This window comes from Gopherus evgoodei, chromosome 8, assembly GCF_007399415.2.
Source record: "Gopherus evgoodei ecotype Sinaloan lineage chromosome 8, rGopEvg1_v1.p, whole genome shotgun sequence".
Classification (NCBI taxonomy): Eukaryota; Metazoa; Chordata; order Testudines; family Testudinidae; genus Gopherus; species Gopherus evgoodei.
This window is the reverse complement of record NC_044329.1, coordinates 70254364-70270964: the sequence shown is the minus strand read 5'-3', so window position 1 is coordinate 70270964 and position 16601 is coordinate 70254364. Positions and strand designations below refer to the sequence as shown.

The 16601-nt window shown below is 41.1% G+C and overlaps 1 protein-coding gene across 2 annotated transcripts in view; it reads left to right on the top strand.

The window, feature by feature from the left end:
• STXBP3 (syntaxin binding protein 3) overlaps window positions 1-16601 on the top strand; it is a 55053-nt gene that overhangs the window by 943 nt on the left and 37509 nt on the right. For both annotated transcript variants that reach the window (XM_030574151.1, XM_030574152.1), the window contains exon 2: window positions 15103-15152. In XM_030574151.1, coding sequence (XP_030430011.1) covers window positions 15103-15152 — 50 coding nt within the window. The remainder of the gene's footprint in view (window positions 1-15102; window positions 15153-16601) is intronic.

The window sequence follows — 16601 nt, the reverse complement described above, 5'->3', positions numbered from 1 at the left end:
GCGAAAACAGTTGTCATGGTGTTGACAGGGCTCACCAAGTGGACCATCTGTTGTAGGAAAAAACTGATAATGACAAATGTTGAAGTTAGTTGACTGTGTACTCTAGCTGAACAGTCACCTTTTTCAGTGGCTTTTGAGGGAAGCGGGAGGTTGCCAACTCTGGACAGAGGGCACCCACTGTCAAATGCAGCAGTTTTTAGTGTATGGCGTCAATGCCTGTGAAAGGGGATTTTCATCATATTTCAAGATAATGGTCAATTTTACTGAATATGTGCAAGTAAACATTCTTTAAGTATTCCTACAGACTTTTTCTTATTCTCAAATGTTAATTACAGACTACTTTATTTTTAATTGTTGCTAAATGACCACAAGGAACATACAGTTAGCACTGTTTATTATTAGACTGCATATATGAGCAGAACTGTATTTTTTCTTAGCACACTTACTTTTGTCAGAAAACTGCTGTTTAAAACACCTCATACTACTTTTTGTTTTGATGTAGTGAACATTTGTCTTCTGGCAACTTGATACTAGTAATACAGTATATTTGGGAAAGTAGAAGTCCAATCAGAAAATGTATTTAAAAAAAAATTAGCACCTAAAGATTTTGCTGTATATGATAGTACAAATGGATGTGCATTTCAGAAAATGTGAAATAAATGAGGAGGGCAAAGCATTTATTACCAATGCTTATTGTCAAATTTTGGTAGCGCTAGGAGAGTTGCTATCACAGAAGTATGTAGAGATTGAAAATTGGGTATGTCATCCAGAACTTTGAAAAAGTCACTTGTTGTTTTCCCTCACTGGGTGACTGGAAAGTTTCCTGGAAAATGCAAGGGAATGAAGCCATGCCCACAGAATGTAAACTTTCCTTTGGTGTTGCAAGATGCAGCTGATGTTTCTAGCCTTGAAGGTTGTGAAAGTAACCTTACCTATATATACCCATGTAGTGTGACATTCCGAATCTTTCTTCAGTGTCCCTGTAGATTTTCCAAAGCAGCAAAAAAGTGAGAATACCAAGAGACTGAGCACTTCTTTTGCTACTCAGGACATCTCTGGCCATTTTCACTAATAGTCAAATCTTCTGTCACCTGAGCAGCAGCAGAGGCAGGTACTGTTGCTGTCTAAGGAGAAGGATTTTCCCCATCCTGAAAAAATGAGTCTGCATATAGTAATATGTCCCCTTCAGTAGCTGAGTGCTGGTGGAAAGGTAAAATATCAGAAATTCTGTCTTGTGTTGGAGATGGACAGGGTATTGGAGGACTCCCAAACCAAAAAAATAAGGCTTTGAAGCAGTCAGAAGGACTGTTTCTCCCCTTCCTCACTACCCAATTCCAATACTTCCTGCCTGTTATGGGAAGGAAGAGTTCTACCATTTCAGAGAAGTGTAATAGTGGGAGCTTCATGTTTATCAGACGTACGCTAGTTATGGGTTGGTATAAAAATGGAGCCCCGACAGGGTCCCTGGGGCAACACCTCTTCCCCCTCCTGGAAAAAAGTACAACACCTTTTTTTAAGGAAAAGGGGAACCCAGGGCTTCTTTAAAGTCCTGCAGATACTTAACTGTCTAGTAAACTCTCCAACACATGCCCTCTCCCAATGTACAGTTTTTTCTCAACTGCAGCCTTCTCTACAATACACAATTTTGTTGGCAAAAGTTGTGTTTTGCTGACGAAACAGGAAGTGTACCGACTATAAGCTACTTTTGGGCAGAAAAACTCTGCTTTTTTTGCTGACATAATAAAATCACCTCAGTAAGAGGCATAATGCTTTTTGTGGCATAGCTAACGTGACAAAGCATCAGTGTACATGCTGCCTTTCAGTGTGTCAACCTAACTGGCCTCCCTCGATATGCCCTTCCCCTTTGAAAGCTCTGGGAAGTTCTGACAGCTGAGAATTCCTTCTGCTCGGGCCAGCAAAGAGCAAATCATTAGGGTGGAATCTTCCTGTTCTCCCTTGCACTAGGAACGCAGCAGCAGGCAGATTGCTGGTTGAGGGTGGAACTGTTGTGTTCTGGTGTGGGGATTACTGTGCTGCACTGAGCTGCTGAGGATGCCGCTCCATCATCTAGGAGGCTCTGAGAGAACTCAAGGAATCACAGAACCATAGGCAGGCAGAGCAGGCTGGCTGCTGTGGGGTGAGGGAAAGGGGGAGAGACTGCTGTGCCATGCAGAACTGGGTGGCTGATGTGGGGTGATGTACCCCTGTCTCAGGGTAGGTTTGTCAAGAAGCTGTCTAAACTTTAGAGACAGTATGCCAACACAGTTGCACTTCCCCAACACATTCTGTTTTGTGTCTCTCTTCTTCCCCCCCCAACACTTCCTGTCATACAGTGCTCCTTGGCCCTCCCCATCTCAGCTGAAAAGCGACAATTTATGAGGATGCCCATGGAATGATAGGGTCGGAGAACCTGCATTATGTGATGCTCTCTCCTGCCCATGAGCATTGCAAACCCTTCCCAAAGCACTATGCAGGTCAGTTGCATAGTTGGCTAGCTATCCACAGTGTACTGCTCTCTGTGTTGATGCAAGAGCTGCTAGTGTGGATGTGCTCTGTTAAACAAGGAGAATAGGGTGGATATGCTACAGCGTTTAATGAAGCAGTATAACTTGTTGACAAAACTCTGTAGTGTAGATAAGCCTGAGTCAGTTTGGTTCTCAATATGTGAGTAAACAATAAGTGCTAAATCTACATTCAGTACATTATGTGTATATCTAGCCTAGGTTCTTAATATATGTGTTTATACAGCAGGGAGGCAATTAACATTACAAATTAAGTTAATTTAATGTCATAAATAAATGTTACATATAGACCTGGGTCTGAGGAGTTGTTAGTCATATATATGAAACAACAAATGAATGTGACTGTGTATGGGAAAGGGAAGGAAGCATGAGGGTTGCAAGAACACTTTGAGATTGACTGAAGTTATGTATGCACTTAAGGGTATGCTGTTTGTTTCTCTTTATGTAAGATAAGAATGGTTGTATGCGTCAGACCAAATGGTCCATCTAGCCGAGTATGCTGTCTAACAGTGGTGGTGCTAGATGTTCAGAGGAATGAACAGAATAGGGCAATTTAACAAGTGACCGATCCCTTGTCATCTAGTCCTAGCTTACGGCAGTCTGAGTTTTAGGGATAACAGAAGCATGGGATTGTCCCTGAACAATCTTAGCTAACAGCTGTTGATGGACTATCCTTCATGAACTTATCTAATTCCCTTTTTAACCTAGTATGCTTTTGTGTTCATAACATCCCTGGCAACAAGTTCCATAGGATGACAGTGTGTTCTGCAAAATAAAGTACTTCCTTATATTTGTTTGAAACCTGCTACCTATTAACTTCATGGGGGGAGCAGGTGGTCTCTGTTTGTTACGTGAAAGGGTGAAGAACACTTCCCTATTTACTTTCTCCACAACATTCATGGCATTAGACCTCTATTATGTCCCCTCATCCTCCCCTTAGTCATCTCTTTTGTAAACTGAACAGTCCTGGTCTTCTTAATCTGTGCTTATCTGGAAGCTGTTCCATCCACATAATTTTTGTTGCTCTTTTCTGTATGTACCTTTTCCAATTCTATTTTTTTTCAAGATAGGGCGACCAGAATTGCATGCGGTATTCAAGGTGTGCGTTCACAATGCCTATATATAATGATATGATATTTTTCTATCTTACCTTTCCCTTTCCTAATGGTTTCTAACATTGTTAGGTTTCAGAGTGGTAGCCGTGTTAGTTTGTATCAGCAAAAAGGAGGAGGAGTACTTGTGGCACCTTAGCAAACATTGTTAGGTGCAGCAGCAGTCAAAAACACTATGTATGTTTTCAAAGAATTATTCTTGGTGATCCCAAGATCTTTCTTGAGTGGTAAGAGCTAATTTAGACCACCATCATTTTGTATATGTAGATGGGATTTTGTACTTAATATTTGGATTGCTTATAATCTAATCTTTAGAACTACTTCTCCTTTATTACTTTCCCTTCTCTCACATTAAGTTCAATTGATTGGGTTTTTCATTGATATGGAGTTCTAGAAGAAAATGGACTTTTAGGAGGTATTTGGCTGAAGAAAGTGAGGAGGGATCTGGCATGCTGGTATTAGGTTGTTCTAGACATAGGGAATAGTATGGGTAAAAACCTCAGGATGAGAGGAGGCTATGAAGGGGGGGTCTGAAGATGGCATCATTGTCAGAGCAAGAGAGAGCATAATCAGATTAAAGATGTAGGCGGAAATGGAGTTTACACTTTGGTATGGTTTTGCATATTGAACTTGTAAAAATGAAGTATATAATATTGTAGAAATATTGCTGCGTTAGATATAAGGAGTAGAACTGGGCAGATAACCGACTGTTTTGGTTCACTTACAGCTATAAAAAATAATAATGAAGCAAAATCACTTTGACTTGAACCAAACCTGAAAATCTCAAAAAAAAAAAAAAAAAAAAAAAAAAATTTTTTTTTTTTTTTTTGAGAAATTGAAAGTGCATTTTGGTTTGAATGAAACAGTTGTTTATATCACTGACACCATTCTGCCAGAGATGTGTGTGGGGTCCTCTTGATTATTTCACAGAATGAGGTACTAGGAGAGAAAAATGTCATAAAAGAACACTTATTTGAACATGTATGGGGAGTTTGGAAGGAGAGAGAGCAGTTAGGTAGCACCTAATGTATTTGTCATAATTAAAAAAAAAATCTAAAAGGTGTTCAGGAAATGGTTGTGGACAAAGGTGCAATACTAGATGTAATTGCATTTATAATTGGTGCCTAGATACTATGATAGGTGCATTTGAAATGCCTGAGATAGATAACTAGAAAGACCGGAAGGCTTTCAGAACAACTAATGGTGAAATACTCAACTGCCGTGGCAAGCTAAGCCAGTGAATTTGATGAATAGTACAGCTCCATGGTCAGGGGACGTGACAGCTGGAGTGCCACAGGGGTGATGTTCATGTGATATGTTGATCACTTGGAAGAATTGTTCAGATGTCATGAGTGGGAATGCCAACTAATAACCCAACTAATAACCCAATAATAGGTAGATGAGATTTAGGTCATGAGCTAGCAAGTGGGTATAACATGTACTTTAAACATTTTGTTTTAGTTTTTGGCCAAGAAACTAAAACAAATATTTCACTGAAAATTCAGATGATAGTGGCAAACATTTGCCAGGAATAAGTTTATTTTTATAATGTGGTCTTTATACAATGCAAGATCTACTTTTTAAAATTGGATCACTGGGCTGAGCATTCTCAGGAATGAAAATAGAATTATTTCAGATTTGGTTGCACTTTAAAAATTCCCATCTGATCTTCTGAAACTGAGATCTAGAAGAATGTATGATAATAAGTATAATGTTATAAAAATGACTGGTCTGATACAACAATGTATTAGTGTGCTAGGTGCTGATCAGGAAAGGTCTCTTATGCTCATAGCTAACAAACTTAAAACTACCAGTTATGTTTCTGGTCACAAATACAGCGAGAAAATGGATATTGACACATTAATAAGAGAAGAAATCCACAGGGAACGGTGTGGTTCTGTACAAAAGTCTAAGGAGACCACACCTGGAGCGTTATGCACAACTTTGGATTGTGTAATATGGGAAGGAAGTTGAATTATTAGAATGGGAAACAACCCGTAAGGCAATAGCAAGGGATGATAAAGGGCTTTAGGGGTTATAAAAGTAGAGAAGTTGAGGTTTTTTAAAACTCTCTAGTTTTGTTCATTAATAGCATGAACACACCATGCCAGGTTATGTCCCCTCTGAAACAACTGTAAACATGAAATTGAGTGATCTCACTGTGCAGCACAGTAAGAGCTGAATTATGCAGTGTGACAGAGCTGAGTTGTGTGACAAAATCTCAGTTTTAGTGAAATTCTAAACAAATCACGCAGAACGAAAATCGAGGAAGGCCTGAGTAAGGAGGAGACAGCATATGGCATCCTTAAGGGATTCAAACGGGGAGTTTTACTCCTGTACTGCTTACAGATTTCTGTCTTAGTGAAAAGAAGAAAAATAGTTGGGATGGGGACAAATTATACAACCATGTAATCATGGCAGACATTGGGTTGTTGGATCTAGCTGGCATGGTATATGTACAAACACTAAATGGATGCCCTCAGAGCTGCGTGCCCTCCTACCTCCTGAAACTTTACCATGCATTTTGCAGTACTTCTGCAGTAATGTGGGTTGAGATATTGGTTCATGTTTTCAGACATCTCTGATTTTTTTCTTTGCTTTTGTTTCATTTTGAGTAAATGGTCTGACACACTTCATAGTGGTTTTAAACATAGTGGATATTTGTGACTGAAATAGAGCTTTTTGGAAATAGAGAACAAAATAGTTAGTCAGACTTCTTTATTTAGCGTTTATAAAGTGGTGGCACCTAAAGGCAACTACCAGACTGGATCTTGTTGTGCTATGTAAGCATGCAAGGAGGGTGAATTTATGAATTTGCCAGAGTGCTAGTTAGATTTTTAAAGCTAAAGACTAACAAACTGCATTTGGCAGTATCTAATAGAATCCAGTAGGCTGACCCCCAATTTATTGAGTCCAGAGACTGTTAGCTTACTAGTTCAAATACTGGCTTCTTTTAAAGTCAACTTTTAACTTGAACAGTATTTTTTCAAATCAGGACACTTGCTTATTCTTAACCAACCAACAATTTATTTATTCAGCCAGAACAACATTAATATATAATCAACAGTTAACCACTCAAATGTAGATACAACCACAGAGTGGTTAACCACCATGTTGTGGAACTGTGGCTATGATCTTCACAGCACGGCAGCTGCAAGAAAAGTGTCGGGAGCAAAACCAACCTCTGTACATGGCTTTTATTGCTCTAACTAAAGCCTTTGATTCAGTGAATAACCGTGCTCCCCGGACTGTACTTTCTAAGATTGGATGCCCTGATAAATACTTCAATGTCCTAAAATTGCTTTGTGATAACATGAAAGCAACTGTTCTGAGCAGCATTGTTTCCCAGAGTGAACCTTTCAAAGTACAAACAGGAGTCAAATGGCTCCAACCATGTTTGCGATTTTATTTTTTTTTATTGCCGTCATTCTTTACCTAATTGCTGGGAAGTTTACAGCTGGCATTGAAATCATTTACAGAATGGATGGAAAGCTGTTCAGGCTTAGCAGGCTGAAAGCCAAGAGTATGATTTGCACAACATCTATTGTGGAACTTCAGTATGCTGATGACAATGCAATCATTGCCCACTTTGAGAGAGATCTCCAAACTATCTTGAATGTGTTTGCTGATTCTTATGCATGTCTTGGTTTCACTCTTAACAGAGCACTTTAGTCTTGCTATCAGCTCTCTCCAAATGAGGTATTACATGCCCCATCTATCAAAATCAATGGAGTGCCACTGGAGAATGTCAATCATTTCCTCTGCTTTGGAAGTCATCTGTCATCCAAGGCAGATATTGATGCAGAAATTCAACATCACCTGAACTGTGCCAGTGTAGCTTTCTTGTTTATGGCACAGGGTTTTTTGAAGATCATGACGTTCAAACAGGTTTCAGAGTAGCAGCTGTGTTAGTGTGTATCCGCAAAAAACAGGAGTACTTGTGGCATCTTAGAAACTAACAAATCTATTTGAGCATAAGCTTTTGTGGGCTACAGCCCACTTCATCAGAGGCATAGAATGGAACATATAGATTTTTTTTACTATATCTATATCTAGATAGATCTATTATCTCTCTCACACCACACCACACATACACACACTGTCATAGTATAATTCCCAAATCTGGACCTCAGCGTCCAAAATATGGGTACTAGCATGAATTCCCCTAAGCTTAATTACCAGCTTAGATCCTGTACTGCTGCCACCAATCATGATTCTGAGTACCTGATAAACTCTGGGCTCCCCAAACCTTTCCCTGGGGACCGCCAAGACCCAGATTCCTTGAGTCTCACAACAAAGGGGAATGAACCATTTCCCTTCCCCCTCCTTTTCCTCCTCCCAGCTCTTTCCCGCCCTGGGCACACTAGGAGACCACTGTGATTCAACTCCTTGAATCACCCCTTCCCCTTCCCTTCTTCCCCGGAGAGAGAGACAGAGATAAACGCAGAGAGCAGGTTTTTTCTTCCCTCCTCCCTTTCCTTTCTCCCACCAAATCCCTGGTGAGTGCAGACTCCCTTCCCTGGAGTCTTACAAAGATAACCAAAAAAATCAATTAGATTCTAAAAAAAAAGAGGAAAACTTTTAATAAAGAAAGAAAAAACAACTGTCTCTGTAATCAAGATGGTAAATATACAGGGTTTTTTAGCTTATAGACAATAGAAAGAAGCTTTCTCCAGCAGAAACACAATTTAAGCTACTTCCAGCAAGTACACATCTGCAAATAAGAAAAACAAGTTAAAAGACTATAACCGCCTTCTTTACTTAGTAACTATTCTGAATAGATTGGCAGAAACCTGGTTGCACCTCTAGTCCAGTCCAGGACCCCGAGAGAACAACACACAAACCCAAAACCCACAAACTAAGGCTTCCCTCCACCCAGATTTGAAAGTATCTTGTTTCCTGATTGGTCCTCTGGTCAGGTGTTTGGGTCCCTGTTTGTTAACCCTTTACAGGTAAAAGACATTAACCCTTAACTATCTGTTTATGACACATACAGAACATAAAAAGGTGGAAGTTGCCACACCAATTCTAAGAGGCTAATTAATTAAGATGAGCTATTATCATGAGGAAAAAAAAATTTTTGTAGTGATAATCAAGATGGCCCATTTCAGACAGTTGACAAAAAGGGGTGAGGGTACTTAACATGGGAAAATAGATTGAATTTGTGTAATGACATTTGAACAGACACCAAGCTGCTTGTTTATCAAACTGTTATTCTCCCAACATTGTTGTCTGGGTCTGAAACTTGGGCCTGGTCTACACTACGAGTTTATACCGAATTTAGCAGCGTTAAACTGAATTAACCCTGCACCCATCCACACAACGAAGCCCTTTATAGTGTTATAAAGGGCTCTTAATACTGATATCTGTAATCCTCCCCAGTGAGGGGAGTAGCGCTGAAATCGGTATTGCCATTTCGAATTAGGGTTAGTGTGGCTGCAATTTGACAGTATTGGCCTCTGGAAGCTATCCCACAGTACACCATTGTGACTGCTCTGGACAGCAATCTGAACTTGGATGCACTGGCCAGGTAGACAGGAAAAGCCCCGCAAACTTTTGAATTTCATTTCCTGTTTGCCCAGCGTGGAGCGCAGATCAGCACAGGTGACCATGCAGTCCCAGAATCAAAGAAGAGCTCCAGCATGGACCATACGAGAGATACTGAATCTGATCTCTGTATGGGGAGATGGAAAAAATCTCCAAGATAGAGGCCACAGCAGGGACTAAATACAGTGCTGCGTGACAAGTGTAACGGAAATCCAAAGATTCAAATGGACGCTCAGAGAGGGAGTGGGGACTGAGGACTCCAGCTATCCCATGGTCCTCGCAGTCTCCAAAAAGCATTAGCATTCTTGGCTGAGCTCCCAATGCCTGTAGGGTCAAAAACATTGTCCCGGGTGGTTCAGGGTATAGCTCGTCAATTTACCCCTCTCACCCTCCCATGAAAGAAAAGGGGGGAAAAAATCATTTCTTGCCTTTTTTCAGTGTCGCTGTATGTCTGCTGGATGCTGCTGGCAGACGCAGTGCTACATTGCTAAACAGCAGCATCCCCTCCCTTTCACTTCCTGATGGCAGATGGTGCAATAAGACTGGTATCCGTCATCCTGTGAGTGCTCCTGGCTGGCCTCGGTGAGGTTGGCTGGGGGCGCCTGGGCAAAAATGGGAATGACTCCTGGTCATTCCCTTTTTAAGCTTTGTCTCCTGGAGATTCAGTCCTGCCTGGAGTATCATAGCAGCTGGAGGCTGTCTTCCCCCATTTTATTTCAATCAAGTCAGTGTTGTGTCTTATTCATGCGTTCTTTATTACTTCATCACATAAATGGGGGGATAACTGCCACAGTAGCCCAGGAGGGGTGTGGGAGGAGGGAAGCAGGGAAGCAATGGGTGGGGTTGTTGCAGTGGCACCCCTAGAATGGCATGCAGCTCATCATTTCGGCGGGATGTCTGGGGCTTTGACCCGGAGCGACCATTTGCCTCTCTGGTTCTTTAGTAGGCTTGTCTGATATTCTAGCAGAACTGACTCTACCTTTAGACAAAACGTAAAGAAGGGAATGACCTGGGGAGTCATACCCATTTTTGTCCATGTGCCCCTGGCCGACCTCAGCTAGACCAGCTAGGAGCACCCATGACAACAGCAGATGGTACAGTAGGACTGGTAACAGTCTCTGCTAATTGCAAAGGCAAGGGGATACTGCTACATAGCACTGCAGTACCACGTCTGTCAGCAACATCCAGTAGACACATGGTGACAGTGAAAAAAGGCTGAACAGGCTCCATGGTTGCTGTGCTATGGCATCTGCCAGGGCAATCCAGGGAAAAGGGCGTGAAATGATTGTCTGCCATTACTTTCACAGAGGGAGGATTGACTGACGACATTTACCCAGAATCACTCATGACACTGTTTTTGCCTCATCATGCATTGTGATCTCAACCCAGAATTCCAATGGGTGGGGAGACTGCGGGAACTATGGGATAGTTACCCACAGTACAACACTCCGGAAATTGACGCTAGCCTCGATACATGAACGCACACCGCCGAATTAATGTGCTTGGTGTGACCATGTGCACTCGACTTCATACATTGTTTCCAAATACCGGTTTCTGTAACATCGGAATAATCCCGTAGTGTAGACATACCCTTGGACAGCCTACAGATACCACTTGAAGGTCCTTGAGAGGCACCATCAACACTGGCTTCGTAAGATTCTGAAGATCAAATGTGAAGACAAATGCACTAATATTAGTGTTCTGGAAGAGGCTAACACTACCAGTATCGAGGCAATGATCTATCGGCAATTCCGCTGGACTAGTCATGTTGTCTGGATGCCAGACCATCCCCTCCCAAAACAGATCCTGTTCTCTCAGGTGAAAGAAGGGTACCATAACATGGGTGGACAAAAGAGAGAGGGGTAAACAGTGAGGTGGGAAAGTTTGCAGACGATACTAAACTGCTCAAAATAGTTAAGACCAAAGCAGACTGAAGAACTTCAAAAAGATCTCACAAACTAAGTGATTGGGCAACAAAGTGGCAAATGACATTTAATGTGGATAAATGTAAAATAATGCACATTGTATGTATAGTTGGTGTTGTTTTTTCCAATATGATGGGGGGCTAATTTAGCTACAGCTAATCAGGAAAGAGATCTTGGATTCACCCTGGATAGTTCTCTGAAGACATCCATGCAGTGTGCAGTGGCAGTCAAAAAAGCAAACAGGATGTTATGAATCATTTAGAAAAGGGATAGAGAATAAGAACCTCTTACTGGCCTTATATAAATCCATGGTACGCTCACATCTTGAATACTGCATACAGAAGTGTTCTCATCTCAAAAAAGATATACTGGCATTAGAAAAGGTTCAGAGAAGGGCAACTAAAATGATTAGGGGTTTGGAATGGGTCCCATATGAGGAGAGATTAAAGAGGCTACAACTTTTCAGCTTGGAAAAGAGGAGACTCGGGGAATATGATAGAGGTAAATAAAATCATGAGGGGTTAGAGAAAGTGAATAAGGAAAAGTTATTTACTTGTTCCCATAATATAAGAACTTGGGGCCACTAAATGAAATTAATGGGCAGCAGGTTTAAAACAAACAAAAGGAAGTTCTTCCTCACACAGCGCACAGTCAACCTGTGGAACTCCTTGCCTGAGGAGGTTGTGAAGGCTAGGACTATAATAGGGTTTAACAGAGAACTGGATTAAATTCATGGAGGTTAAGTCCATTAATGCCTTTTAGCCAGGATGGGTAAGGAATGGTGTCCCTAGTCTCCGTTTGTCAGAGGGTGGAGATGGATGGCAGGAGAGCGATCACTTGATCATTACCTGTTAGGTTCACTCCTTCTGGGGCCCTGGCATTGGCTACTATCAGAAGACAGGGTACGTTTGGATGGACCTTTGGTATGACCCAGTATGGCTGTTCTTATGACAACAGAAGCGTTATAAGGACTTGCTTAAGGACAGTCTAAAAAAGTGTGATATTGACGTTGACACTTGGGAGACACTTGCCCAGGATCGTTTAAAATGGAGAGAAGTCCTGCATAATGGTCCTCTGCATTTTGAACTTGCTCTCCGACAAGCTGAAGAGGACTAGAGGCACAGGAAGAAGGAGAGACTGGCTTCTGGTCATGGTCAACCGCCTCCTGCTGAGCCTGAAAACATCTGCTCTCATTGTAAGAGAACTTGTGGTTCAAGGATTGGCCTTATTAGCTTCCTGAGGACTCGTAACTCCCGTGGAGGAGGATGATAGTCAGTAATGAGTGATTGCCATCATCACAGTTATGAAAACAGTTATCATAGTCTAGAGTTGAGGCTCAGCAGTTATATCAAAGAACAGTGAAAATTACTAAGATTTATTATTACATTTACTTATCCATTCTCAATGCATTAGTGCCTAACTCAATTATTGCACTTCCAGGGAGGCACTGGTTTTTAAGGCACTTTGAAGAGTGTAGTTAGTACAGTTTGAATGGGTTGATCTCAAAAGGACAAATTTAGAATATTGAAAGCAGTTGCTTAAAACAGTTTCTCTTCCCCCCCCCCCCCCCCCCGGCCAATTTGCATGGCTGAATAAAGGAGTTAAAATATGGTTATTTGAGGTGTCACTAGAGAGTGTAGACTCAGCAAGATATTTCTCCTTCTATTCTGTAATATACTCTTTGAATACTTCTTATTCTCTTAACTTTGGGATGAGGGAGAGTCCTTTCCACGTGGTTGGTCCAGTGTCTGTCAGGCTTTGGATTCTTCAGCTTGTTGTGTTCAGTCAATTGTCAAGAGCATGTGATGACTTCAGTTTAAATAGCCTAGTTTCAGGACTTATAGGAAGGGGCTGCCCTCTTATTCCTATTGAACACATGCCAAGTGAGTGCTTAGATTTTAGATTGTTTTCGTTGATTCCATCAGTATCCAATAGATCAAGAGTCTCAAACACGCGGCTCTCGGGCCAGCAAAGTTATTTCCTGCAGCCACCGAGCACCTCTCACCTTCCACCCCCCAGTGGGCCGTGTCCCCACTCCTCTGCCTACCTCCGGGCTCTTCCTGCTGCCAAGCAGCTGTTTGGTGGTGCTTAGTGCTTTTCAGGAGGGAGTAGAGTAGCGGTGGAGCTGCACGCTATGGAGAGGAGGCGGAGAAGAGGTGGGAAAGGGGTGGGGATTTGGGGAAGGAAGGGGTTGGAATAGGAGCAGGGAGGGGGCAGAGTTGGGGTGGGGACTTTGGGGAAGGGGTTGGAATGGGGGTGGGGAAGGGGTGGGAAGATGCAGGGCAGGGGCAGGGCCTCACGGAAGAGATGGAGTCGGAGGCGGGCCGGGGCAGAAGGGGGCAGGGGGCTTTTGTATCTTTATATGAAAAGGTGTCAGTGATGCGGTCCTCAGGCCAATATACTAGTCCTCATGTGGCCCTCATGATGATTTGAGTTTGAGATCCCTGCAGTAGATGGTGATAGTATATAACAAATGTCTTCAATCCTTTTCTTATCAGAGGTTTTTTAAGTTTTGATTTGTTTCAAGGATTGTATTTTATTATTAGCCCCTGCTGTCAGCTGGGATCCTCCCTTTTAAGCAAGTTCTCTTAATATCCCAAGTTATACCCTGGTTTATATCTCTTGATATTTTTTCCTTGTGCCAGACAATTCCTATTACTTCTAGAGTGCAACAGTTATTTACAGTGAGAACAACGAAATCCTTAATGTCTTAAATTTAGAGGTCATACTCTGTACACTCTTTGTACATGAGCAGTGTACGTTATGTTGGGCTTGCCATAGAACAAGAGACATTTTCCATGAAGAGAAGGATGTAGATGACTCGCAAGGCAAACAAATGGGCAGATTCTGATATGGGATGAAAGAGATTATTTACAGTGTATTTGAGTTGCAAAGAAAACAACGTATACTTTGATATGAACGTTTTTGCTTGGATTTCTTGGTGTAATATTTGTTCTGTTCAAGTAACATTTCTAATTTGCTTAACTTGCATCTTCCCCAACCATTTCTTTATCCACTCATAATGTGTAATGGGTCACTTTGCATAAGAAAGCAGTGTGTCACCCTTACATGGTAATTTAAGAGTTCTTTTTAGGTAGGTTGGGAGGGAGAAAGGGGTTTTATCCATATGCAGATTAAGAGATTCTTGCCTGGATGTAGCAATATTCTCATTTAATCATTTTAATTAGAATTCCTGACTTTGACTGTCAGACAAAGTGTCTCGCATGATGTGAACCATTTTCTTCTTGTCTTCCTCAGTGGATCTTATTTTGGGATTAAAAAGCGGTGGATAGCTTTTCCAATTTTTAAGGGCCAGAAGGAATCAGTAGTTATTAATAAATCAAGGCATATTTGTTCTGTATATCCTTTGCATCTAGGCTCTGTACAAACATAACAAATGATAGTTGCTCCTCAAAGAGATTACAATATAAAAGAAATCATACTTTCAGGCATTTGCTTTTTTTCTTTTCTAAAACAATGTTTTGTTGGTTTTTTTTCTTCATAGGTTACTCTTGGGATGGTAGAATAAAGGAAAAATGCCTACCTGTGCATTTAAAAATGTGCAATATGTTTTTTGCATATTTTTGTTTGTATATGTACGTCTGATCCTGCACGTTACCCAAGTGTTAGCTTAACATTGTGCTCATGAAGAGTCTTGTTGAATTAAGTAGGAAGTGTTCTCTAACATAAAGTTATGAATGTGGCTAAATGTTTGCAGGATCTGGATAATAATTTGGACTGATTATATGGATCTGTACATTTTGAAACTAATTAGTTCAAGTGAAAACTACAGCTTCAAGTTTTGCACTACTTTTTGTAAAATAGAGCAAAGGACTGGTTGCAAAAATGATACTTCCAGAGACTTACCTAGCAAAATATTACATCTTGTGCTTTTTGACATCTCCATAAATGTAACTGTTACTGAATAAATAGTTATGTGTTTCTTCTTGTATGTCTTTAAACTGATGTGTGTGTGTGGTTTTTTTTTTTTAACAGAGCTAAAATTATCAGTATTTGATGATTGTAGGAAGGAAGAAGAATGGAAGGTAAAGTTCATTTTGCTTTTTGTAACACTTTAGAATTACTAAAAGCAATAATCTGTTTCATTAAGTACGCTGACTCTATTTCTTTGCTTGCCTGAGATTTCTTCACAACACTTTCATTAAATGACCTGCAGTAGATGGACAAATGGATTTGTCCTCTGGTTTCCTAGTGATGTAGAAAGAAGACCTGAAAGGTGTTTCTGTTGGTTTTTAAACTTTTAGAAATTCAGGTCTTGTCTTACCCTTTTTTCATGAAAGACACAACAGCCTCACTCATTTCTCTGTAACTTTCCATTGACTGATTTCCAGTGGTGGGAATACTGTGTTGGCCTGATATGGTATACTTATGCTGCAGTTTAAAAACCCGCAGCTGGCCTGTGCCAACTGACTTGGGCTCAGGTAAGGGGATGTTTAATAACGATGCAGAAGTTCGGGCTTGGACTGCAGCCTGAGCTCTGAGACTTTCCCACCTTGCAGGGTCCTAGAGCCTGGGCTCCAGACGGAGCCCGAACATCTACACCACAATTAAACAACTCCTTAACCCAAGCCCCATGAGTCTAAGTTAGCTGGCACAGGCCAGATGCTATTTTTTTTAATTGCAATGTAGACATATACACAACAGACTTTAAGAGTGTCTGTTTTGAGCAGGGTTAGACAATATGGTATTTTATTTAGAAGTTGAGTGTTTTTTTAAATCAGAAAAACATCAGGGTTATTACACAGACAATAAAAATACTCCCGTTGTGGTGATGCAGCTGTTCTTGCCATGAACAAAAATCTGTAGAATAAAATTTGCTCAGGGGTATCTGGAGAAGAAGCTTAAAATAATTTAGGATAAACTGATCTGAAGAGGAAGGTTTTACACTAAACCAAATACAGTGAAGACAGCCACTGCAGGCTTCAAGGAGATCTTCTGATGTAGCAAATTCTGCAAATAGCTCTCTGACCCACAAAATTCTCAACCCAAGCAAGATGAGTTTGGAATGTTGAGTAAGGCAGGCCAGGCTGATCTCAGTTGTCATGGAAAACCTAGGATGAGAAATGGTTACAGCAGGGGTCGGCAACCTTTCAGAAGTGGTGTGCTGAGTCTTCATTTAATCACTCTAATTCCAGGGTTCTCTAACTGGGAGTCAGGACCCCTGAGGGGGTTGTGAGGTTATTACATGGTGGGTTGCCAGCTGTCAGTCTCCATCCCAAACCCCGCTTTGCCTGCAACATTTACAGTGGTGATAAATTAAAGACACTTGTTTATAAGGGGGGGGGGTCGTACTCAGAGGCTTGCTATGTGAAAGGGGTCACCAGTACAATAGTTTGAGAAGCACTCCTCTAATTTAGGGTTTTGCGTGCCAATAAATACATTTAAACATTTTTTAAAAGGTCTCTCTTTCTGTAAGTCTATAATATATAACCAAACTATTGTTATATGTCAGGTAAATAAGATTTTTAAAATGT